This window comes from Pecten maximus, chromosome 7 (assembly GCF_902652985.1).
Source record: "Pecten maximus chromosome 7, xPecMax1.1, whole genome shotgun sequence".
Taxonomy (NCBI): Eukaryota; Metazoa; Mollusca; class Bivalvia; order Pectinida; family Pectinidae; genus Pecten; species Pecten maximus.
The window spans coordinates 36,466,616-36,493,818 of NC_047021.1; the positions used below are offsets into that span (position 1 = coordinate 36,466,616).

At 34.9% G+C, this 27,203-nt stretch overlaps 1 protein-coding gene across 3 annotated transcripts; it reads left to right on the top strand.

The window, feature by feature from the left end:
- The first annotated feature begins 3,103 nt into the window (after positions 1 to 3,103).
- Positions 3,104 to 27,176, top strand: LOC117330730. 3 transcript variants are annotated; one of them, XM_033889180.1, is made up of 5 exons: positions 3,104 to 3,128; positions 9,939 to 9,959; positions 10,276 to 10,326; positions 23,889 to 24,140; positions 24,857 to 27,176. In XM_033889180.1, the coding sequence occupies exons 1-5, from the start codon at positions 3,115 to 3,117 to the stop codon at positions 27,141 to 27,143; spliced, it is 2,625 nt and encodes an 874-aa protein (XP_033745071.1). In that variant the 5' UTR covers positions 3,104 to 3,114; the 3' UTR covers positions 27,144 to 27,176. The 3 variants fall into 3 exon arrangements, with proteins under 3 accessions (XP_033745071.1, XP_033745073.1, XP_033745072.1); XM_033889182.1 differs by lacking the exons at positions 3,104 to 3,128; positions 9,939 to 9,959; positions 10,276 to 10,326 and adding an exon at positions 16,099 to 16,548; XM_033889181.1 differs by lacking the exons at positions 3,104 to 3,128; positions 9,939 to 9,959; positions 10,276 to 10,326 and adding an exon at positions 20,861 to 21,122.
- Positions 27,177 to 27,203: the final 27 nt, after the last annotated feature.

The window sequence follows — 27,203 nt, forward strand, 5'->3', positions numbered from 1 at the left end:
GTTTGTAGATAATTCGTACAAAGTCCCTGTGATAGAGACCGTTTTTAGGTAATTCAAACCAAGTCCCTGTGATACAGACCGTTTGTAGGTAATTCATACCAAGTCCCTGTGATGCAGACCGTTTGTAGGTAATTCGTACAAAGTCCCTGTGATAGAGACCGTTTTTAGGTAATTCAAACCAAGTCCCTGTGATACAGACCGTTTGTAGGTAATTCATACCAAGTCCCTGTGATAGAGACTGTTTGTAGATAATTCGTACCAAGTCCCCGTGATACAGACTGTTTGTAGGTAATTCATAACAAGTCCCTGTGATAGAGACTGTTTGTAGGTAATTCATACCAAGTCCCTTTGATACAGACCGTTTGTAGGTAATTCGTACAAAGTCCCTTTGATACAGACCGTTTGTAGGTAATTCATACCAAGTCCCTTTGATAGAGACCGTTTGTACGGAATTCGTATCAAGTCCCTGTGATACAGACCGTTTGTAGGTAATTCATACCAAGTCCCTGTGATACAGACTGTTTGTAGGTAATTCGTACCAAGTCCCTGTGATACAGATCGTTTGTAGATAATTCGTACCAAGTCCCTGTGATAGAGACTGTTTGTAGGTAATTCATACCAAGTCCCTTTGATACAGACCGTTTGTAGGTAATTCATACCAAGTCCCTGTGATAGAGACCGTTTATAAGAAATTCGTACAAAGTCCCTGTGATACAGACTGTTTGTAGGTAATTCATACCAAGTCCCTGTGATAGAGACCGTTTGTAGGGAATTCGTACAAAGTCCCTGTGATAGAGACCGTTTGTAGGTAATTCGTACAAAGTCCCTGTGATACGGACTGTTTGTAGGTAATTCGTACAAAGTCCCTGTGATAGAGACTGTTTGTAGGTAATTCATACCAAGTCCCTGTGATAGAGACTGTTTGTAGGGATTTCGCATCAAGTCCCTGTGATACAGACTGTTTGTGGGTAATTCGTAAAAAGTCCATGTGGCACAAACCGTTGATAGAGAATTCATATCAAGTCCCTGTAATACGGACCGTGTGTTGGGAATACGTACTAAATCCTTGTGATACAGACCGTTTATCGGTAATTCGTACAAAGTCCCTGTGATACAGATCGTTTGTTGGGAATTCGTACCAAGTCCCTGTGATACGGACCGCGTGTTGGGAATTCGTACCAAGTCCCTGTGATACAGATCGTTTGTTGGGAATTCGTACCAAGTCCCTGTGATACGGACCGCGTGTTGGGAATTCGTACCAAGTCCCTGTGGGTACAATTCTGTAACGCCAATCATAAGGACCCCGGTATGAATTGTATTGATCAGTCTTACCCCCCAGTGATGTATTACTTACCTTGTATATCTATTTCTCACAGTGTTTGTCTGATATTCTCTGGTTTGTTTAAGTTATGCACGACATAGTTCAACACAGAGTCCTTTGAACTCGTTAAAATTCCGATAAAACGAGAAATTATACAGAGATACTGTTATTTTGCTACAAACTCTATTAGCCCTATAGAGAGTGATAACACTACTTAATATAAGTCAACAGGGAAGAGGACAGCTCGGGACATATTGTAAGTTACTAAATGTTGTTGCAATATTTTTACTGTTTTTCATTCAAAATTTAAGTCTGGGGTATTTGAGCATTGCCATTTTTGTGGTACAGAATGCAAACTAATATGTTCAGTTTTATTAAGATTTTTTTTTTGTAATTGGGACATAAGTTTTAAAATTTCATATTATCGCAATAGCTAAGCAGTTTAAAGAGTATAGAAGTGGTTTTGGCCTTATAGTTTAGTCATCAGACAATATGTTCTGTTTCTTTGCTCCCTAGAATGCTAGCAGTAGACCAGTTATAAGATAGTAACTGACTATACTTTTCCTTATAGTCATGTTAATCTCATTTGTTTGAGTTATATTTTACATGTATTTTCCTAAACTGACTTAAAACTATCAAATACTGGTGGCAGAAAACTAATTCTCTTATTCCTGTGTTGACGTTCCTATTACATGTACAGTATTATATATGTTTAGTCTAGAACAGTAAAAACTCGACCCTTGGTTAATTAAATGTCTCTCGCCTGCATTGTTAAACCTCCCTGTAATCAACAACCGGTATATGTTTCAACACCTTGTCGATCAACAAGATTTGTCATCTTGAAAATATAAGACGTGAAACAAAAAATAATGATAATGAAAAAAAATAAATAAATAAAAAAAAATCTTTCAGAAATATTGTAATTCTACTTCAAAACTAAGAAATGTTGTCTGACCTCAGATATTGTTTACAACAGTTGCACGGAGATAAAATGGAGATGTGTAGGTCTAGTTTTATTAAGTAGTGTTTTTGTTTCTCATTGTAATATAAATGTACATTTACATTACTATATTTAAGAAATGTTCATTCGAGTTATCGATGATGACCTCTTGACATTTTTCGGGGCACTTCGTAAACATTTCAACACGTACATAAATGTACCTCGGGACTAAAGAGACGAACTTATCCGTACCTACCGGGTACATTGTATCTTATCATCTCTACTTCAAAGTAATTGTGATCAGAGTTCGGTTTGTAAATATATTATACATCGGTGTTGACAACATTGCATGTGTATTTTAAAGATTTAATAGATAGAAGTTTACTTCATAAAACGTCACGAGCTTGGTGCGTGCTTTGTATCTATTGTTACGTGCTACCATTTGTATCTTTATTTCAAGATCTCAGCCTAAAATTTCCCAGATACTCGATATCTAATGATGAGCGATAATTAAATAAGACCGGCGAAGCTCTTTTCTGTTAGTTCAGAGAGCTCTACTCGAGTATAAGAACATATTTAAGCGCTTTGAGCTACAGACTTCGAATATTAGTTGATATAGTAAGTATGATTAATAACTAAACTCGCGATTGCTTCTGTGAATAGTATATTGATCAAATAGAGCATATTGATCAATTTGCTATAGAGTATGTTCCATTTGAAACAGGAATTAGATAAAACATGGATATTTTATCTTTTCTAAACGTCTTGCACGCGCAAACCTCTATGACGTCGTTGTTGTAATGGATTATGTTATTATAATTACAGACCGCAAGCAATGGAAACATTCATCTATATGCATCTGAAAAGGTGAGTGAAAGAGTGGTTTGTCAGTGTGAAGTGTTTTGATAGCTCATAGGTTATGTAACAAGTTTCTCAACATTACCTAAGCACTTAATATATATATTGTTCATTAGTATTTGTGTGCTAAAGGATGCGCTCATTTTAAACTTCATGCGGTGTAGGAAGGTTCCTCTTCAAACTTTGCGTGGTGTAGGACGGTTCCACTACAAACTTCGCGTGGTGTAGGACGGTTCCACTTCAAACTTTGCGTGGTGTAGGACGGTTCCACAACAAACTTCGTGTTGTGTAGGACGGTTCCATTTCAAACTTCGTGTGATGTAGGACGGTTCCACTACAAACTTCGCGTGGTGTAGGACGGTTCCACTACAAACTTCGTGTGGTGTAGGACGGTTCCACTTCAAACTTCGCGTGGTGTAGGACAGTTCCACTTCAAACTACGCGTGATGTAGGACGGTTCCACTTCAAATTTCGTGTTGTGTAGGACGATTCCATTTCAAACTTCGCGTGGCCTAGGAAGGGTCCACTACAAGCTTCGCGTGGTGTAGGAAGGGTCCACTACAAACTTCGCGTGGTGTAGGACGGTTCCATTTCAAACTTTGCGTGGGGCAGGACGGTTCCACTTCAATCTTCATACGGTGTAGGACGGTTCTACTTCTGAATGGTTGTATAAGAGCAGGACGGTTCCACTTTCACTTTGTGTATAGATTAGGACTCTCCCACCTGAAAAATAGATTGATATATGATAGTTTCACTTCAAACTTCACGTGGTTTAGGACTTCCAAACTCTAGTTGAGCGTTCGCCCCTGTGAGGAAGGCTTTGGGTTCTGAACTCTGGCCGATACATACTACAATCTATAAAATGGTGTTGCTACTCCTGCACAACGTTTAGCAATTTCGGGATTTTGATCCTAGTTTGCCCGTTGTCAGTATAATGTGACCAGGTGGGGTGTCCTGGTGGACGTCTTCGGCAGTATATGCAATGAGAGGCACCATAAGGTCAGCATCAATTCCACACCACCACGAGGAAACAAACACGGACATACCAATGCCTTCCAAAACAAACACAATCACCACATGTATGCAGCTCGCACACAGGAGAGGCAATGTTCCGTTGACAGGGCGTTACACAATACAAAACAAAACTTGTGATATGGAATCAATACAATTCGGATACTAAGTTGCATAATACGTGTACATGTTTTTACAGAAAATACCAATATACTAAATGGGATTAGCAAATTACCTACAGTGATGTTAGAAGATTTTCGTGTAGGGAAACCTAAATACTTCAGTAATGTCATAAAGATAACTAAACGTTCACAAAAAATGCCACAATTACTAAATCCTTAAATTCTCTTCATAGTAACATTCCTCAATAATGTCACATGCCGTCACTAAAGCTTCTTCAATAATGTCACATGGCAGTGATGACACTATATCATATTGGTACGTTATGCCACCTGGCATCAATAACCACTATTCATTAATATTATACATATATGACGTCATTAGATCATCTTAGATAACGTGACATGACTACTTAACATTTTTCATCTCGTCACCTGCACGTGGTATGAGAAAGCTTTTTAAATTTTGCTTTATGACATTTAATTCTTATTCATGTCATTTAACATGATTTAACATCAATTAATACGTGACACCATTAACTAACATTACTAATTATTTCTAGAGTGGTAAACAATATCGGTGTCCTTTGTGCCTATTGGATAGAGGCACAGTTCAGTATTGTACACTCCATGTGGCCTTTCATATCCGACATCGCGGCTATTATTGATCAGTGGATATCGATTTCACATGTCAATCATACAGGTGTCATGACACCTGTAATCTATTACTTTATACCTATTCTCACCTTTGTTCAGGTTTACTGATAGTACTGTATTCATAACACATTGACTTTTGTAGAGATCTCCAGTATATCATCCGTAAACCTTAAATACCGGTAAACGTTTCCTTTTTGCCTGCCCACCTGGACTTATTCTGTCAACTTAAATCATGTTAAACTTAACCAGATAGGCAGAACGCCAACCAGTATCCATGTTTATATAATATTGATAAAATATTCGTTGAAACGGGAATGCATTACTCACCAATCTACCTGCTCAGTGTTACTTATTACTTACCAATCTACCTGTTCAGTATTACTTATTACTTACCAATCTACCTGTTCACTATTACTTACCAATCTACCTGTTCAGTATTACTTACCAATCTACCTGTTCACTATTACTTACCAATCTACCTGTTCACTATTACTTACCAGTCTACCTGTTCATTATTACTCATTACTTACCAATCTACCTGTTCACTATTACTTACCAATCTACCTGTTCACTATTACTTACCAATCTACCTGTTCACTATTACTTACCAATCTACCTGTTCAGTATTACTTACCAATCTACCTGTTCAGTATTACTTACCAATCTACCTGTTCACTATTACTTACCAATCTACCTGTTCAGTATTACTTACCAATCTACCTGTTCACTATTACTTACCAATCTACCTGTTCAGTATTACTTACCAATCTACCTGTTCAGTATTACTTATTACTTACCAATCTACCTGTTCAGTATTACTTACCAATCTACCTGTTCAGTATTACTTACCAATCTACCTGTTCACTATTACTTACCAGTCTACCTGTTCATTATTACTCATTACTTACCAATCTACCTGTTCACTATTACTTACCAATCTACCTGTTCACTATTACTTACCAATCTACCTGTTCAGTATTACTTACCAATCTACCTGTTCATTATTACTTATTACTTACCAATCTACCTGTTCACTACTACTTACCAATCTACCTGTTCATTATTACTTACCAATCTACCTGTTCATTATTACTTACCAATCTACCTGTTCATTATTACTTACCAATCTACCTGTTCAGTATTACTTATTACTTACCAATCTACCTGTTCACTACTACTTACCAATCTACCTGTTCAGTATTACTTATTACTTACCAATCTACCTGTTCACTACTACTTACCAATCTACCTGTTCATTATTACTTACCAATCTACCTGTTCATTATTACTTACCAATCTACCTGTTCATTATTACTTACCAATCTACCTGTTCATTATTACTTATTACTTACCAATCTACCTGTTCAGTATTACTTACCAATCTACCTGTTCAGTATTACTTATTACTTACCAATCTACCTGTTCACTATTACTTACCAGTCTACCTGTTCATTATTACTCATTACTTACCAATCTACCTGTTCACTATTACTTACCAATCTACCTGTTCACTATTACTTACCAATCTACCTGTTCAGTATTACTTACCAATCTACCTGTTCATTATTACTTATTACTTACCAATCTACCTGTTCACTATTACTTACCAATCTACCTGTTCACTACTACTTACCAATCTACCTGTTCATTATTACTTACCAATCTACCTGTTCATTATTACTTACCAATCTACCTGTTCATTATTACTTACCAATCTACCTGTTCAGTATTACTTATTACTTACCAATCTACCTGTTCACTACTACTTACCAATCTACCTGTTCAGTATTACTTATTACTTACCAATCTACCTGTTCAGTATTACTCATCACTTACCAATCTACCTGCTCAGTATTACTTACCAATCTACCTGCTCAGTATTACTTACCAATCTACCTGCTCAGTATTACTTACCAATTTACCTGCTCAGTATTACTTACCAATTTACCTGCTCAGTATTACTTACCAATCTACCTGCTCAGTATTACTCATTACTTACCAATCTACCTGTAATGAACATTATAAGAAATAGAAAAACACATAATGTATATATTTGTGTTTATCCTGAATGGAAAGCTATTTTAAAAAAATGAGTTCAACGTGTAGTATCATATCTATTTCAGACCATCAAGTTAACAAAATATCTATCCTTGTTATGTAACAATTCAAAGTGTGGTCCTTATCAATAAAGGGTTTATTAAATAATTTTACGATATTTTGAAATGTCATCTGCATTAGAAACTTCCTGATATACAATCGCTCCTAAAAACAACAGGTCTAATATCAACAGATTATATATACATTGTAATTGGATTCTTTCTTCCTGCACTTTGTTTGTACACTCTTGGTGATTTGGTAACTCGTTTACATCCGTTCTCTAATGACTCTGGCTGTTGCAAAGACCGTAAAGTTCATACAATATTCTTTCTTTCTTTCTTTCTGTTTGAGTTTCTTTGATTCTCCTCGTCATATGGCTGTTGATAAACCCTGCAAAACAATGTAATACTTATAATGGTTTATTTTTAAGAGGGGGGGGGGGGGGGGGGGGGGGGGGGCAGTAGGGGCTGGGTGGGAGTCGGTGGGGGGGGGGGGGGGGGGGGGCAGTAGGGGCTGGGTGGGAGTCGGTATTGCATTGTTTTATGTTAATACCATCAGTTTATTATAGTGCTACCATACTTTAATATTACAACTACAAACGGTAGTATGATACCTAGGCATATTATAATCCAACGAACAAACCTACTTAGTATCCTTACCAGCAACTTAGAACAGGATGTCAATCATGGCCCAGTTGTTCAAAAGGTGATTAGCTTAATCACTTGATTAGTGAACATTTCATTTCTCATTTGTAGCAAAAACTTGTGATTTTATCATCTTTAAATTATGCCAGTTGGAAGAGAATTAAGAATTTCTTAAAGTTTTGACAAGCTAGTTCTACCAGGAATTATTATATCAGGATTTGAAAACATGTTATTAAACTGTGATTAGCCTAACCATTCCTAGGGAATGTGAGCAGCGAAGGGAAAAGATAAGACCCAAAATTGTGTGCCTCGTACGAATCATGCAATGAGAAAAACAGGTAAGCCCTACCAACAAAGTGGATGAAAAGTGGAATTTTTGTAGCTAATAAATAAGCCGACATCATAAATATCTAAGCTTGTTTGGAAGAGTTCCAGCAAAATGTCATATTTAAGTTGTATACTCCCATATCTGTATACTTATGTAATAGGAATAAGTGATGGATAATAATCTGCCTGTCCTGGGCCTCTAGCTAACGGCCTCTCTCTCTCTCTCTCTCTCTCTCTCTCTCTCTCTCTTTCTCAAAGCTAGCATCCTAGCCATTAGGCTTAAGGATGATTCCTGCTTGTCTAGGTACGTGACCTATACTCTCCTCTTTTACACGTATACTTGTTAACACCAGTTTTATTTTCATTACGGAGCACATAAGTAATACAATCTCTTAAGAGCAACAAGACTTTTCATTTCATTGTTTAAATGCATTTTTTGTGTCGTTTTAAAGTATCATGTGTTGATTAACTATGAAGATTTATTATTCCTTCTGATGATCAGAAATGGCTTTGAAAAAACAAACATTACATACCTGTCTATATATTATTACATTTGCTTGTATATTTTTCTTTGGGATAAAAAGAATATTTACACTAAAAAACATCGTTTTTACACACATGATTGAATTTTAACTAGTCTATAAGCTTTCAGATAAATCATATCGAAATCATTTGACATTTAAACGATATTTCACCCTTCAATAATTAAGAGTTGCGATAAAAATAAATTGGGAACACTTTAAACATTGGTTGGAAAGAAGGGTTAAGATGTTTTAGAAAAATATCCATATATTTTTAATACAGTGTAACACTCGTTGACGTTATCTGATGGCGTAGATCAGTAGTGATAATGGGCAGACGCATGAACGTGTTAGACAGCACATCACGATCTGATATAACTGCTAAATATGATGACGAACATTCCTATAAGTGATTGTCTGGCTTGTTGTAGCGTTAATTTTGCTCATTTAAAAAGAAAACAATAGTATTTGCCCTAAAACGATGTTTCGCCCTCAAATGGACAAGCACAGATTTTACGGGTAAGATATTGTATCACTTTGTGTTAATAATGTATAACAGTGATATTCTTTGGTCTATCAAAAAAAAAAAAAAAAAAAAAAAATCACAAGGTTTTAACTAAATGTACAATGTGTTAATGTGCCTTGCTCCATTACTGTTTTATCATCTCTTTCTTCATCATGTGGCATTTTTATTTCTGTATTTTGTACATAATTGAGTAAATTATTCTTATTGTTTAACGTCAATACAATACAATAATTCCATTCGTCACGACTTCTATTTGAATATGGATAACTTAAGACGCGCGTTATAGTGTTGTATCACCGAAATGACATGACTATGGAATATTGGCATGGCCACGCTACCGGTCCCGTATACTGAATAGGGTTGGTAATCTTTGTGTGTTCCTGTCTTCTCCGAGCGTCAAGCATGTCAGTCATTCTAATCACTACCTTGATACTGTTTTGTGATGTTGATGCCAATATTAATTTGACGAACGACACATATTACTAATAATTATTGTAATGCTATGATAAAAGAATATTGATATGTAGTACACAGTCATTTTAAAGACACTATCGTAAACATGTCTCAGAATATCAGATGTATAAAGGTAGTTCAAACGTGGCTTTAACGTGGTTGGAATTAATGGTATTTACATGCACGAGAGACGTTTTGTACATTTAAATATGAACGATTCAAGTTAGAAATATATTCTTTACTTGTGTTATTTACAAAGAGTTTAGACATTTTCTCGGTTTTGTGTATACTATAATGCCCCAGGACAATGTAATTATTAGTTTCAATTTCATCATGACACCCCCATGCTCCCTGACTAACTAATCAAAGTGATATTTGATATATTTGTTTATTTCTCTGGACGTTTCTGTTATGACGGATTGTGTCGAGTCATTTAAAGATATATTTCATTGTTTTATTTACAGGAAAGCCAGAAAGAAAAATAGGTAGGTAGATTATAAATGATATGCATATATGTTTATATGTATGCTTACCTTAAAGGTATTGTTTCGTTTATTAAAGAGAACTATACATAGTTTAAGTGAAATTAAAAGTTGATAATGGAAAAAAAAACCAAAAACAAAACGCAAAAAAACAAACAAACAAACAAAAACAACAACAATAAAAAAACAACAACAGAAAACAAACAAACAAATAACAAACAAATAAAGCACAACAAAATCATTTCAGAAAACTAAATTAGAAATATCTATGTAGTTCTTAAAGTTGGAATTGAATTATATGTTTGCTTTGATATTACAGTTCACATCCGATCAAGAATGGGCGTCCATATTCCGAGAGTGACGTACCGCGGTGAGTATAAACAACACTTATCGGATACAACTACTCACTTATTTTATGCAATACTAATAGTAATACCCTAATTGTGTTATAATTACATGGATAATAACAGTTAGTTGAGCTGTGATTGGTTGTGCAGTGAGCAGAAGATCCGTTCCCATTCTGTTTACAATAAATGGATTTGTCATGAATGTTTCATTTTACCTTGGTCAGATACTCGCTTCATTTAATGTAAATCAGTTGAAGAAGAAACATACACATTGCCTTGCATGCAAATCAGTAATATCACACTGACAACAAAGTAGTAATAATAAATCGTTTTCATAACAAATTTAAAATTATTGAATGTTTATGGGTTTTCGGGTACCAACTGACAACGTTTCCTGATAATATTTATTGGTCTATTGTATTTACATGCCAAGTAGTAATGAAAGAACCAAACCAATTTTGGACTTGTTTATGTAGTTTTAGTTGATGTTCAAATCCTAAACGTTAGTTCTAACAATTAAAATCTCGTCCTTATGGCTAATAATGCTTTCGTCATTTCCTCTAGTCTTTTCTATGCGAAAGCGTTGGTTACCACCTTGGTGCAATAATAATAAAATGTAGCATTGTGTCATTCAATATGACGTTCAGTGTCATATCAATATACTTGAGAAGATACTCATGACTGGATGACTCTCTCATTCACCGAAACGAATTCTAACGCAAAATCGATTAAAGAGGAGTAAAGACATCAGGGAATACCGACTTCAAAGCGAAACCACTTTTTTTTTTTACCAAAAATCGACAAAGCGAGGGCAAAAAACAAAATTTGCTTGAAACCTTGAAAGACATCAAGGGCGACAAGACCTAGTGTTCCGGGCAAGTAAGCGTCTTCTAGCCATACAAATCTTTGTTAAATCCATAAGATGTCATGCCCTCAAAATACTACACATTTATAAGTAGATACCAAATAATTTGTAAACGCGTTGAATAAATAAACATAACGCGACAACAAGAAAGTAGGCCAATAAAAAAGAAATATAAAGAAAGTAGGTCAATATATTATTTGTTCATCATTATTATGTTTAAAATACCTATATTTATTATTGTGTTTAGTAGGTAAATTCAATATATAAGAGGCCTTACTTATATAATCCTTTCGGTAAATATTTCTATAACTCGACAACTGTTTGATAGTCGTAATGGCTGTTAAATGAACATAACATAAGGGGACGGTATTACAATACTTAATCCACTTGACACATTGTACACATTTTTTACTATTACAACTTCATGTGGTCTGAATGACGCAACGTACTATACAAATTGGTAGCACTCAATCACTGAATTTATCTGTTGATATTTGGATTAAAAAAAACCAGTGAGAAGCTATTTAAATATTTGTTGATATTTTCAAAAATGTAAAGGTTAGAATTTTTGCGATCTGTGTAAGCTTGCCATGCTTTTGTAACTGGCGTTTGGCCACTAGGTCATTCCCGGTATCACGTATTAGCTCAGTGTGTTTATCCCATCAGACGGATTACTGATTAATTGTTTAGAACGCCTTGTTGGTTCGTGGGTAGCTTTAATAAGATTACGGATGTTTAAAAGGTCAAGACTGAACTCTTTCAACTGAACCCATGCATAATGCGGGTCAATTTTTAAACTGAATTTTTCCTACGCAATCAAGATTAGTCAATTACCAGTATTACTTAATATCGACACCTTGTGACTTATGGTTTGAAATACATACTTGAACATCCATCTTGCAAAAAATATCAAATTGGCAATGTGGATATTTTAATGTTACGTTTGAGAAAAGATAGTCTTCCATTCCAAATCCAAACCCAATAGGCCGATTCACCTTTTTGTCAAATCTGTCATGAAAAAAGGACTGATTTTAACCTTTAAGGCTGGTATTGCACATATCATGTTGGGACATTTAAAAAAAAAACCTCTGTTGTTAGTTTATCGTGTGTAAGACGACTGAAAAACGACATTTTTTTCTTAAACAGTACATATTTCAACTGGATATAAGATTGATAGACCATTTTATCATTTTCAAATAATCCTTATATCAATTGATTCGAAGCCTTTTATCACACAGTAGAATGTCTAAATTATTGATGTTTCCAAGTATCGAACGGAACCCATTTGTACATTTGATCTGTTAATTTATGGACAATCATTGTGCTTGTTACCCTAATTCCCTTATAGAATACATAATAGATGTTACAGATGACTAGCCTCTGCCCCACGCACCATTTATGTAAAATCGTGATAAATGGGCGAAATTAAACGGATTAAAAACCTATTATGCCATCCATGTAGATTGCATTTAAAACCTGTGGCTACAATCAACAGGGCTTTACCAATATATAAGGTCCCCATTAGGTATAACTTAACACAGAATGAAGCAGTGCCATACAATTACTTTGATGCGGGCAGGCCATTTCACATTTTACATAAACCATAAATGGTCTTATTAATACATATTCGTATTTCTAGAAATTGATGTGACGATAACCAAGTTCGTTTGCCAGAGGTGTAAATGATGGAATGACATAGTTGTTAAAAACAGGTGAAAGTTCACCATGATGTATGCTGATCACAGTATGAAACAGCAATGGAAGGGATGGTTTTCGTGCAATAACATACTAGTGTTCATATAAATATACTTTTTTGGAAGAATATAATTTTATCGCATTGACAAACTTTATCGAATTTGCGCATTAATAAATTAACGTACTCACAATATTTTTCTACAGAAAAAATATATAGAAATTACGATTAGCGAAATTATGGTTTAGCGTAATACTTCAAGCCCGAAAAAAAACGTTGAAATAGATTACCGCTGAAATGTTTTCTTTCAGTATACGCATGTCGATGTACATACTATATATATTACATAAGAGATCATCCATGCATTATCTTGTAATAATCTATATTTGTCAATATGATTGACCAAATAAAAAACATTGTTATTCCATTTCTTTAGCTGACATACTTCAGTCTTGAAACTGGTACAGGGATTGGCTTATTGATTTTGATATGGACAATTAAGAGGAACTCGACGACATATCGACCACTTTATAATATTACTGATAAGGACCCCAGTTACTATCAGAGGTGATGCAGGCTAGGGAGCAAGGTTGTCATTGTTACTAGCTCAAACATAATATATTACTGAAGGCTAAATCAATCCATAGTTCAAACACAACATCGATAAGGTAAAGGGGAATGTAACTGAAATATAGATAGGGCCATTTACAAAGCACAATGATAATAGGACCAGGAGTTCCGGAAAGTTAAACGTTTTTTGCTTCATCGACAACACCAACAGGTCAAACCCAGGTAATTGAACTTCCTAAAAATCAAAATTGGCGTTTTAAGAAATTTTGAGTACTCAAGAATAGGATTAGTAAGGTCTTCTTCGTACCTTGTGTACAACAGTTGTTTTGTTGATGGATTTATGCTATCGAAATACTGTGTGCTATGGATACATCATAGAGAAAGGTCACGTTATATATATGTTATCTTCTAGGCAGCAGCCGACACCTTCTTTTTAAGGAAATATCTGCAGGGGCTTCTTACCATTTTCTTGTTCTCCTTTTAATTTTAGTTTTATTTTCTTTGTTCGTTTTTGTTTTTCGTTTTTTGTTGTTTTTTTATTTTGATTTTTTTTCCATATACCTATATATATCTAAAATAAAGTAGATAGGAGTTGCCGTGTTGTCGGACCCTGGGTTCAGACCCCCGAACAAACGCCTTATAACTTTACACGCAGCGTGTTACTGCAAGTTTCCCTTATCCATCCTCTGTGGTGCTGTGTAGTTAAAAAATAGATTTAACATAAAATAATGAGTATGCTCATCGTTTGCCTCATTACCAGAATCAAAATCCATGCAAATACGTTTGTCTTCTTGTGACCTCAGTTTAGTAAATACATACTTATTGATATTTGACTAATAATCAATTATTTGCATCAAACAATTAAATCAATTATGGAATTATCGGATAACATTTCTGAAAGGCCGATTGTGATTTACCTTCACTTCCGTTTGGCCCCTAGCACCGAAGGGAGCTATAGATGGATGAGATAGCTGTGCAGTTTGCACATTATTCAGCTAATGCTACACCTATTAAGGAATTCATATTAAAGCTTGCTATCCATCATGTGTCATCTGTATTATATAAAATAATACCATTTTATTGTTATCTAAAAGGTGGGTAAATCCGTTTGATCAATTTACCTACATCTCTGCATATACCGTAATGTTCCTCTTCAACATACCTTAGAAAAATAAAAGATCAACTTCCTCACTAACCGCTATACTAAATACCTGCACATGACATTCTCAATTTATCTGACGATCCAACGAACCTCAATATATCACTATACTATATAACCGCACATAATATCCTTAATGTAACTAAGTAGCCTACGAACGTCAATATGCCGTTATACTAAATACCCGCACATGACATCCTCAATATAACCTACGTGCCAACATACTTCAATATACCACTATACTAAATACCCGCACATGACATCCTCAATATAACCTACATGCCAACATACCTCAATATACCGCTATACTATATACCCGCACATGACATCCTCAATATAATCTACGTGCCAACATACCTCGATATACCACTATACTAAATACTGGCACATTACATCCTCAATATAACCTACTTGAGAACATACCTCAATATACCACTATACTTGATAACCGCACATGACATCTTCAATACAAACTACGTGCCAACATACCTCAATATACCACTATACTAAATACCCGCACATGACATACTTAACATAACTTACGCGTCAACGTACCTTAATATATTGCTATATTAAACACCCGCGTCCTAAATATAACCTACCTGATAACATACCTCAATATACCACTATACTTAATTCCCGCACATGTCATCCTTAATGTAACTAAGTAGCCAACGAACGTCAATATACTAATATACCAAATACTGGCACATGGCATCCTCAATATAACCTATGTGCCAACATACCTCAATATGCCACTATATTAAATACCCGCACATTACATCCTCAGTATAACCTACATGCCAACGTACCTCAATATACTACCATACGTAATACCTGCGCATGACATCCTCAATATAACCTACCTCACAACATACTTGAATATACTAATATACTAAATACTGGCACATAACATCATCAATATAACCTACGTGTCAATATATTTCGATATACCACTATACTAAATACCCGCACATGACATCCTCAATATAAACTACCTCACAACATACTTGAATATACTAATATACTAAATACTCGCACATAACATCATCAATATAACCTAAGTGCCAACATACCTCTATATACCACTATACTAAATACTGGCACATGACATCCTCAATATAACCTACCTGACAACATACCTCAATATACCGCTATACTAAATACCCGCACATGACATCCTCAATAGCCTTATATAATTCATACATCGATTCCATGATATACCGGTATATCTGCACGTTACGTCCTCAGCAAGCAAAATGTGTTTATATACATCATACAAGAATATAAAGTATGTATCATCATTCCTGAATACACCTGTATTACGAATACCTTTATGAACCCTATGTACCGTTACACCTGTATGTACGGTATGCACCATTGTATAATGCCGAATGTAGCCTTCACTTTTCTAATTACTCGCTAATCTCGGTTTACAATGGCTGTAACAGAGCTAGTCTCCACCATATTTACACGACAAGGCTAAGTTCCTGTGACCACTGTTTAGGAGGAACAAACAGTCAGGTTTCTGTTGTATATGGTCCTTCATATTTTTCCTTAGATGTAAGCCGTGTGAGTTTGATGTGTTCGTCTTGATGGAAAACTGAAAACGGAGAAAAAGACCTATACAATTATGTTCTAGCAGTAAGGTCAACCGTGATGATTACCGTTCGATGATCAGGGGATCTACATATGAACTGTATTGCCTTAAGAGGCGATCAACAGTTGGGGATTTAATCATCCAGATGGTCATTATTATTTTAGTCAACAAGAGTATGATGCAAAATTCCAATAATTTCGAAGGAGGATACAAAGACGACATACCTATCGTATAACTAAGGAAAACGTGTGTTGTTTATTCTTATTTTGTGATTTTAACAATGCAGCATTGTTTATATGCGAGAATGTTTACCCCGACAAGAAATCTGAGACTGAATATTGAATTTTCTTTCATCATGGTAAGTTATGAATGAATATGTATTTAACTGTTTTTTTCATTTTAGATGTATGACTTGTATGTGTACTATTCACATATACATAAAATGTTCATGCTAGACGGCTTATTTACGTTGGTAATGATATATCTTTCTCGATGTTAAAAGTATTATAAAGTTATAAATGACATGAGATATCTTTCTAGCCTTAGCCTCAGTTTTTACTAGATTTTTATGTTTTGTGGTCTAACCTATTTCTAACAACAATAACCTAAAATGTGTGTATATTTGTACAGTTGCAACTTTTGAAAAATCAAATCAATTAAAATCCCTATAAGTATAAACCGTGTTCTTAAAATAAGAACCTTATCAAATACCCTAATATCAATTCAATTTAAGTTCTTTGACATAGTTATTTAATTTCGTATTAATATTACCAATTGCCATACATCACCGAATCTAAATTATTATGTCAAAATAATGATTAAATGCATCAGATCTGTACTAAAACCGATCTATCGGTGGTAGATCTAATGCCAAAAGGATTAACATTTTCCAAACGCGTTGCAATAAACAGCACGATACCGCAGACAATGTTTAGACCATTTGTATTCATGGTATTTTATTTGAAATTGGCCACGAGGAAAAGTTAGACGTGCTAAGGAAACCATGCCTTATATTTATTTAGTTTCTGCCATATCTTTCCCAAGTTTGATATCCTACTATATAATCCCTCATAACATCTAATTTCTTCGATGTTTTCGTAATTTTTCTGTCAACGTGTTACACTAGAACTTAAGTTCATGGTTTCCCTTCGTTTTGCTTGATTAACAATGCCTTTCGTTTCGTTTGTATATGTGCCTTCTATTCGCTGCTCCTTTTTATTTTTGTTAATGGAAAGTACCTTAATAGTTCATTCATATTTCTTGTATTTTCGTTCTCGTTGTCGACACGACCTGTTTAAGTTTTAGTTATTAACCAGTTCATATACATTTGACTGTTATGTTTATATATTAAATGTACACACGTTTATCCCTATTAATACAAATGCATTATTTAACCCTAGAGGCAAATTGGGTCGGAGTGTTATAACTTCTCCATTTAAAACCAACATTAAACAGGATAGCTCTGTCAATATCCTTGTAAGTACTGATCTCTGGACCGGTGATACAAGCTGTCCGAGAGTGTTGAACTTCCTCTTATATTCAGTTTAACTACAACATATCAAGTAGCTAGTACATTAACTGATTAAAAGTTTGCTCATACATATTTCAACTTCATTAAAACAAATTTCATTTTTCTAAACTTTAATTGGTTATAATGCCTTTCTTACATATAATTAACTTTTTAAGACATATTAAGATATCTTTGAATTATTATAATAAAACATTTCAGAAATTCCATATCAATATTATTTTGTAGATGCTTAGGAGTACACTAAACATGCTATCATATGTTTTCTTTTAATTTTGTTTATCAAACAACGCATATCTTCGACAGGTTCGATAGTGATGAATGGGTTACTGTATACTGCTGTTTGATCGCTTGATTCAGTTGTATTTGGTTTGTTTTAGGGGTGGGGAGGCCATCGCATATTTTATCTACTTCAGGGACAATAAATAAACTCATTTGACCTACAACACACATGGACACGCTAGACACTAAACCCTTCCTGTCATAATCTAATTATTCCACTGGCTCCTCTTGACATGACTTATTAGCTGTCCATTTCTACTTGTGTATTACAAATAGCTTATTAATTTTAATTTGATGATTTCACCTAATATTGGCAAAAAGGTTTATATTCAATTTTGTCAATAACACTTCCCGTGAAGGGCTGTGTTTCTCATGAGAGTAGAAATCATCGACCATACTGTGCTGTTTGGTTGCGTCATTGGGAAAGTTACATTTCGTCCAGTTTCTGTGACAAGCATGCGGTGGGCCTATGGTATGTTATTCATAGCATGTTGCTTTCAGCATATTATATAATCAGGTTATAATTTTTACGATATATCCCTCCTTATTGTGAATAGTATTGGATTAATGACCCATTCAGAAAGAGCAGGCATGAAAGGTAAAGTATGATATTGTGCAACGAGGATAGCAGATCAATTTTGATCTTTAAGTCTTACAGAGGAATCGCATTAGTTCCCTAATAAATTCATGTTTTTATATCAGGATTATCCATTCATCTGCCTTCTCTGGTAAAATATCTTTGTACAGATATATGTATAGATGTCATTAAAGTGGTATTGTAAATCTTTATGATAATTTTTATTTCAAACCAACATACATTAAATTGAAAGAAGTCTAGCGGGATAATATTATACAAAGATGAGTTTTCTACCGGCGTTTCTTGGTACCAAAATGAAAAATGTGATCTATGGTGTCATAAAACGACAATCGTATAATCGTATATGGGTAACAGTAAAAGCAATATAGATCGTTGTCAATGTTAAATCCTCTTTTAGGGCCCCCATTCATGTGTCAGATGTATTGTTCTACCATTGTCTAATGATATTCCGGAGACGTTCTGTCAACGCTCATTTATTGCTTACTCATTTGAAAGCAACAAGTGTAAGGAGATCAATGATCTGATAACGATTTATGAAAGATTTTAAAATAAAGATACTGCCTTTTATAGTGTGACTGAAGACTACATTTAAGTACCGGTTTGTCTGTTTACTTTTATGATGCGTGTGAAATACCAAATAGTTTTCAATTACGTTTCATTGTTAAAGAAATACCTTCAAAATCTTATTCAGTAGTGGTTCATTTGGTATCAGAGAACTTTCAATTTGAAGTAATTATTCTGAAAATAAATATACGATCTCCCACAGACTGTCTGTCTAAATTGGGGTCAGCCGGACTTTTTGCTACTGTTTTATGACTTCTATCTAATCATAACAGTTTCTAACTTCATGGTCTGTTGATTACATGTCATAGATATCCTACCGATTGAATTTCCATAACATTAAAACATCAGTATACATTTCGAGGTAGTGAGGTAGTTACTAACTTACTTACCAAATATTAAAACAATAAATTCTAACTCAAACTCGATAAAACAAAGGAAATATGATCAAAACATTTTTTTTACATTCAGACTGATTGATAATAACAATGATAAAAAGACCAAATGCCCTGAATAAGGACCGCTGTATCTCTCTGGATGTTGATCATAGAGGGAGACTTAAAGTGTGCCCCCAAACTATCGGGGATTTTTTCCGTTTTCTACTTAGGAGACATTAAAAAGACCATAACATATATTCTGCCCCCATTGCATGATTTGGAATCTCAAATCTTTCCTGACCTTCCTCACTGCTGTCTTACTGTACTTTGATATTTTAGGTGTCTCCTAGACACCCGTTCTCATATGATCTATTCAACCGTCAAAGTAGTACACGTTCTCAAAACAAGAAACGCGACAGAACTACCAGATAAATTTACTAGAATAATATGTAAAAGCTTGAATTATAATACGAATTGAATATGCCTGACATGTTGGCTTTGTAAAATTAGATATGTTTTATCCCATTAGATGTTAATGAATGTTCAAATAACATATGGAGTTAATTTCTATCATACTATAATGTAATGTAATGTTTAGTAAATCAATTTCCTGTTTTGTTTAATCACAGTTTTTAATCTAATATCTGATTGCTTATATTGGTACTAGTACATAATGTATACTTGTTTATAACGCTTGTGTCTGTCGTTAAATTCTTAATGAACGTAAAAAAAAGCAAACGATCTTTGTATGAATAAGTTTCAGCCTCAGCTTGCCTACGTATTGGTTTACTTTTGCTTACATATTAAGATAACATAACGGATATCTCTGTCCTGATTTTGTTATTTATATTTTTTGTTTGCGTAACATTACTTTTATTGGGTCTAAACATAATGTAATATGATCCAGTGTGTCATACACTTGTATCGATGACGCACTCACTTTGAAAATTGAAAGAAATCTCACCTCACTAGTCTGTAGAAGGCTCTTTAATGCAGGATATCACTGACATACATTGTCAACAATTAATGACCAGATATAGTTTTGAGTGAAAGAAACTGTTTTTTTTTATCTATATTTAAAAGAGCTATAATAATAAAAGCCCGATACCTAACAATATACGGGATTTTCACCTTACCTGTGAAAGGATTTTGTGCCTTATATTATTAGTTAGGTACACATATATCAATACGGGTGTATTATATTTAATATGCATTGTTGTCTGTCCATGTACTAAGCCGATTAAAATCGATATTAGAATGAAACAAAACGTTATAGCATACAGCTGAACTAGACTCCTTCAGTGAGAAACCCGTCCGCGCTTAACCTCTACTGGTTTACTTTGTAAAAGAGATCGTTGATACGTGTGTCAGGGAAGAGAGCATTGGGCAAACATTTAAAAGATAGCTAGGATTTATAAGACGTTTAGCATGGTCCAGTAACTGGGAACAATAACCAGAGCTTTGGTCATACCATAGTATGGTCACAAGTGGACACTAATCAGTGGTCAAGAGTGATTGAGTACCTTTGATATGGCACATCATCATTTTAGACAGGTGGTTGGAACGGTGTGTCTGTGCTGTAACTTGTAAGTAAAGCGTTTGTTATCGATGTACATTATATTCACATTGTATATTGTATAGTATATACAAATGTGCAACATATAGGTAAGTGTATTTAATATATTGTAGATATAAAACAAAACTTCTAAATGTATTTATACAAAGTCTTCATGTATTGATACATGTATATATAACATCAAAATATATCGATATGTTGTATATGTAACATCGAAATATATTGATACATTATATAACATCAAAATATATCGATACATCCAAATAAATTGATATGTACTGATAAGTTTTTTGCATGTTGTACAAGTGTACTTTAAAAAATGTATTCATACACGTGTGGTATATCATTTTAACTCTATATATACTTGTATATATCAAATCAATAGACGTCACTTTTCGCTAATATGTTTAGAGGGAGTATACACATCATTATTGTGCCATATTTAGGAATGTGTTTATCTATAGTTTTACCTGGCATCATTTGTCCTATCAATGTGCATAGAGAAAACAATTTTCCTTTTGGAAATACTAAATGTCAAATGTCAATCATTTTTCACGGTTAACGTTATTTGAATATGACGGCCACCTCACTCATAAGTCACGTCATAATATCTCCATATAATTACAACGGTTAATGAGTTACGTCATGTAATTTCCTCAAAACCATAACGATTAGTTTCTACAGAACTATCAAACCTTAGCGACGTCACGTTGTTTCTTCAGACCTATAACGGTTATACAAAAATTGGTTATATCATTTTGTTTCTGCAGGACATTAACGAGTATATTAAATCTTGGTGAGGTCATGTTCTTTCTATGGAGCTATAACTTTTATATAAAAATCAGATACATCATTTTGTTTCTACGGAACTATAACGGTTATATCAAACCTTGGTGACGCTATGTCATTTCTACAGAACTATAACGGCTATATACAATTAGTGATGTCATTTTTTGTAAAACTATAACGGTCGGTTATATCAAACCTTGATGACGCCATTTTGTTTCTACAGACCTAAAACGATTATATGAAACCTAGGTGGCGTCATATTTTTTCTACAGAACTATAACGGTTGTATAAAATCTAGATTGTCGTAATATTGTTTCTACATAACTATAACAGTTATATAAAACATAATTGACGTTATGGTGCTTCTACATAATTATTAGTTGTATTTAGCCTCGTGCTGTTTTGACAAGTCAACCATAATGAAATTACTGTATATGATACTTAATCCAATTATCAAAGTGAATAAAGTAACATGTAAAGATTTATATTCGAAGAGTTAGTCAACACTTTCGAGCTATTTATATACAGTAAAGTAAACACATTCTCATAACTAAGCCCTTAACTCAGTTCGAGACTATACATATTTAAAGAACGCTTCTTTTAGAAGCTCAAATATTGATTTTTCATTTGCACTTCAATAAAACAAATTCACGCATTGGTTGTTCTCTCTCCCTTACACCTCATCCGTTGTATGCCTGTTAACATTTTTCAATTGATTTATATTGAACTGACATAGGTATTGTACCATTGTTCTGCAGGTACAGTTTGTGTCTGATGGGCGATATTGCTTGTACGGGAACGATCTAATTAATCATCTTTTCAAATTATGGTTTCGACCTTCTTTTGACATTTCGTAAACATTTTGTGCCTATCAATATATTTTTTTTCTGATATTTTGATAAAAAGTAGGAAAAGTTTGCTGCTATTCAAACGTGCTTTTGTAAAACTACAGTCATATATTAATGAGCCATCGTATCACATATCACACTCGTATCAATTACATCATCAACATAAAAAAATCTTTAAATCAATATTGGATCGTTGAAGTAAAGAGTCAATGTGTGTCATCAGTTGTGGTCAAGGCCTATCTTACCAAAGCATGCACAGCTTAAGAGGAGGTAATTTACAAATTCCGATCCGAATTATATTTCAAATAGATTTAAATTAATATCATCATATCAGACTTTTCTGTTATTTTGATTGAAAACGATATTGAAAATCATGAGGTATTTTTTTATCACTATATTAAGATTCGAGAATTTCATAATATAAATGTAGTTGTTGAAGTTGAATTTTACTGTATTATATTTAGATTATTGGAAATTCTATAGATCTACTATTTACAGACGTATCAATGACAGAACAAGCGATTTTATTATAAGTCGTCAACACAGTTCCCATATGTAAATAAATATAGCTTAGAATGATAATGATCTTACGAGCAGATGTAGTACAATAGATACGGCTTAACTGTACCATCATACAAGTAGTGTTATCTTAGTTCATCCCATTGTTAAAACAAAGAACGTGTTATTCATTTCATTTGCCTGCTTTGAATTGCATGACATTTTGTATTAATATTATTTAAATCTATCAGAACGAGAACAGAAAAAAAACAAAGACTGTTAGTAATTTTAGGTATGTATGAACTTAATCAAACGTTAACATGAAGCTAGTATATCTGGTCCGTAGAAGCCATAGTTGGTTGTGCTTGGTGTTATAGACAAAATTATTATTTGGGGACAAATAAACAAAGGACAGGATATTTTATAATTGATAAACATTTTCGGCGCAATTAACGATGACAGTAATTTCATAAATGAAGTTTTGTGCCCATTATTGGACAGTCTCGCTACTAAGGTTTGGTTTGAACTTTGCAACATAATTAATCTAATGCGATTATCTTGTTCATAGAGGAAATATGAATAATTTATAACTATAAAACATCCCTACAGTAATGGCGAGCACATTTAACTTATCGTTGCAGGAGGGACACCGATTTACCTGACATCAAAAATATGCAGTGGACGGAAAACGCACACGGGATAGGAACAATCCCCGGTCACATGTCCATCCGAGTGCCTCCAGCCAGCATCGGAATCGGTGGGAAAAAGGAGAAGCTTATCGGAATTACCAACCATGAGGTCTCCGAAAGGTATATACTGAAACTACAGAGAGATCGGGAGCGCAACAATCAGGCGGTGTTCAAAAGTCTCGAAAATCTGCCAATCACCATTAGGTAGGTCAACACACCAATCACCTTTATCTAAGTAATGGCACGCTATTACGCTATTTTGACTATATCAGGTCTGACAACGTTATGATAATCACCGTTTTGTTTTTTTTTTTGATGTATCTTTTATGAATGTAAAGCGAAAGAAAGGTACATGGCTATACTTTGAGAATCGGCATCCATCAGAATAAAGAGTGTTCCGGATTTGTTTTTATTTTATTTATAATAAATGTACTCAGATCAGTATCAGAGAAGTTTGATTTCAATAAAGTTAATAGCTATAAGTATTCTTTTCCCTGAGAAGTAATTATTTCGAAATAAGTGTCATTACTCTAGATAAGTGGTTTATTTCTCTCTCAGTACACACCAGCAGCTTATATGTTCCGATATTGCCATATTAAAACAAACATTTAATATGATATTCCTTTTTTCAAATATGATGAAAGTGTCTACTGTTGTCCTCTAATTTGATGTCCGCAATTTACAGATATCCTTTCTAAAACTAAAACGCAAAAGCATTTGTGCTAGAATTATAAGCAATGTCATATCTGCCCGAAACATATTTTGTCATCGCAAACAAAAGGGGCACAAGTTATTTTGTATGAATAACGACATTAATATTAGTTTTCGTGCTATATATTTAAATTTTTCCTTTCATAGTGGTTGGGTCTTTTACAGTGTACAAAAAGTAACAGAAGTGACATTTTCGGTTTACCTTTCAGACATGTCCCGAAGTATAGGATCCAGTCGGAGCCAACAGTACATACAACTTGCATGTCAGTTGGTACAGAAGCTCGCCCTTCGTCCATGAGGTCAATGTCCCCTGAGGAGATCTCTTACCAGCGACTTCTCAACACAACCGATGCCAACCTCAATATGAAATCCTCTGACTCTAAGGCAGTTGGAAAAGGGAGCCAGGAAATCCTCCGATCGGAATTTAAGAAGTCAAAGATGGCTGGGCCAATGTGTCCGCACCTTATGTCGCTGTCAGCGTGTCGGAAGTGTGCCCGATTGAAAAGAAGGAGGAAAAAGCCGGATACCAAAAAGGATATTACATCCGCGGTAACTACGGGTATACTAGGGAATGATCTGAACATACAAGCGGAAGGAAATGGTAACACTAGCCAGGATACCATGTCCAGTTCTACTCAAAGTGAAAGCAAGAAAGTAGTATACACAGGGGGTTTCCACGGGCATCAGCTTCGCCCTTCCAAGTCTGTGAAGTTTCCCAGTAAAAAGAAAGGTTTATCCGTTGGCCTGCCTATATCTGGGAGTTTATCTTTTCAGAAGAAATACACTCGCGTTTTCGATTCTAATCAACAGATCCATTTTGTGAATACATCACTTTTGGCGGGACAGAGAGCAGGAACACTCGGAAAAACGTTTAAAAAACTTCCTGGAATTCTTGCTGCTGGGGAGTCACAACATCGCCGAGAAAACACGGAAGTGTTCGCAATAAAGTCTGTCCAGCGATATAACGATCCCTTTCCTCAGACGTCAACGGAGTCGCAGCCAACTGTAGACATAGATATGTCACCGGCCCCGGTACCGATTCAACCTATGCACAGTTTTGCATCGGATATATCTGACATGCAAATGGCCAATTTGGATGGAAGAGTACATGGAGAACAATCTGATGAGGGAAAACCAAGTGGACCATTCTTAAACACACATGATTATAATGTCCCTAAAAGTGACATTGAATTGCAAAACCTACAGAAAACTAAAAACATACATGATACTGAAGAGTCGCAGAAAGTACATGAAACTCAAAAAGACAAACAAGTCCCCTTGAGTAGGAGTGATTCAGAGGTATTCGCCTGTAGGGCTCAACATATGACACCAGGGAAAGTCAATAGTAAAGCCAACTTGCATAGTAGTAAAACAGGTAGTTATGATACTGGTTATCAAAAGGAACCATCACGGATTATCAAGGCGGCGTGTAAGCAAGATAAAGAAAGCCAAAAGCGGAAAGTCGCTCCAGAAATGCAGTTCTCAGTGAGAATAGAATATAAATCAACGGACGATGAACCTACCCCGAGAGAGAGTACCTACTCGGAGATCGTCAACATGCCAAGATGGCTCGAAAAAGAGAAGTCAAATGTCGAAAGTATTGCCCAGAAAAGCATAAGGGACTCGGCGGTGGAGGACACGTTCCACGAGCGACGCGTCAGTGATGCCTCTGCCGAAGGTGGCATTAATGACGCCTCTGCCGAAAGTGGCATTAATGACTTATCTTATTCAAATAAGAATTCTCAGCAATATGCTTTTGACATAGAAGGTAAAGACGATAATAGAATAGGTGAGCTTCATATTCTATCACAAGAAACGATTTCTATTATTGATGATGCGCATGACGATTCCCAGTTCACCGACAAGAACATTAGCAAACCGAATGAAGCCGATGGCGACACTTTTGTTCAGTCGACAGAGGTGAGACAAAAATCCTCTCCCGAGAGTGGCTTTGACAGTTTACTTTGCGATTCAGAAGAAACAACTGTTCAAACAGATGCTCTTTCAGTTGAATCAGGTGATTCAACATCAAGTGAATCTGCGGAAACAGCACCAGAACGAAAACTAGTTACACCAGTAACATCACAATTAAATGTTGGTGATCGACAAGTTGGCATAGTTACAGATGGGGACCAAGTTATCGAGATTGAAAAGTCTGGGGTTATAAATGGAAGTGACATAACACACAGAAATAGCGACGTTTCTGACTTGAAAGATGACGATTTCGATGTTTCTAACAACCAGACTGGGGACAAGTCCCCAGATTATGTGATTGAGTCAGCAGGAGGGTTTTTCGTAACAACTCTTGACCCTACGGAACAAGATGACACAGACGACAAGGAGATACTGTCTGGTAGTGATTCTGGTATCGCACAAGATGACGTTAATATTCTAAAAGAATTTACAAGTGATGATATAAAAGAAGCAAAGTCACCTCAGAAAGTCAAGAGGCCATCTGGAATCGGTATCGGACTGTCACACGATATTCAAGCTTAACTTGCGAACGCAATTCTTAGATGTAATAGTTTTTAAAACTCTACCTCGTATTCTTTATCC

Excerpts from the sequence above, each read along its gene's own strand:
- LOC117330730 (XM_033889180.1), top strand. Across the intron at positions 9,960-10,275 it reads AAAGCCAGAAAGAAAAATAG|TTCACATCCGATCAAGAATG; the intron begins GTAGGTAGATTA and ends TTGATATTACAG. Across the intron at positions 24,141-24,856 it reads AATCTGCCAATCACCATTAG|ACATGTCCCGAAGTATAGGA; the intron begins GTAGGTCAACAC and ends TTTACCTTTCAG.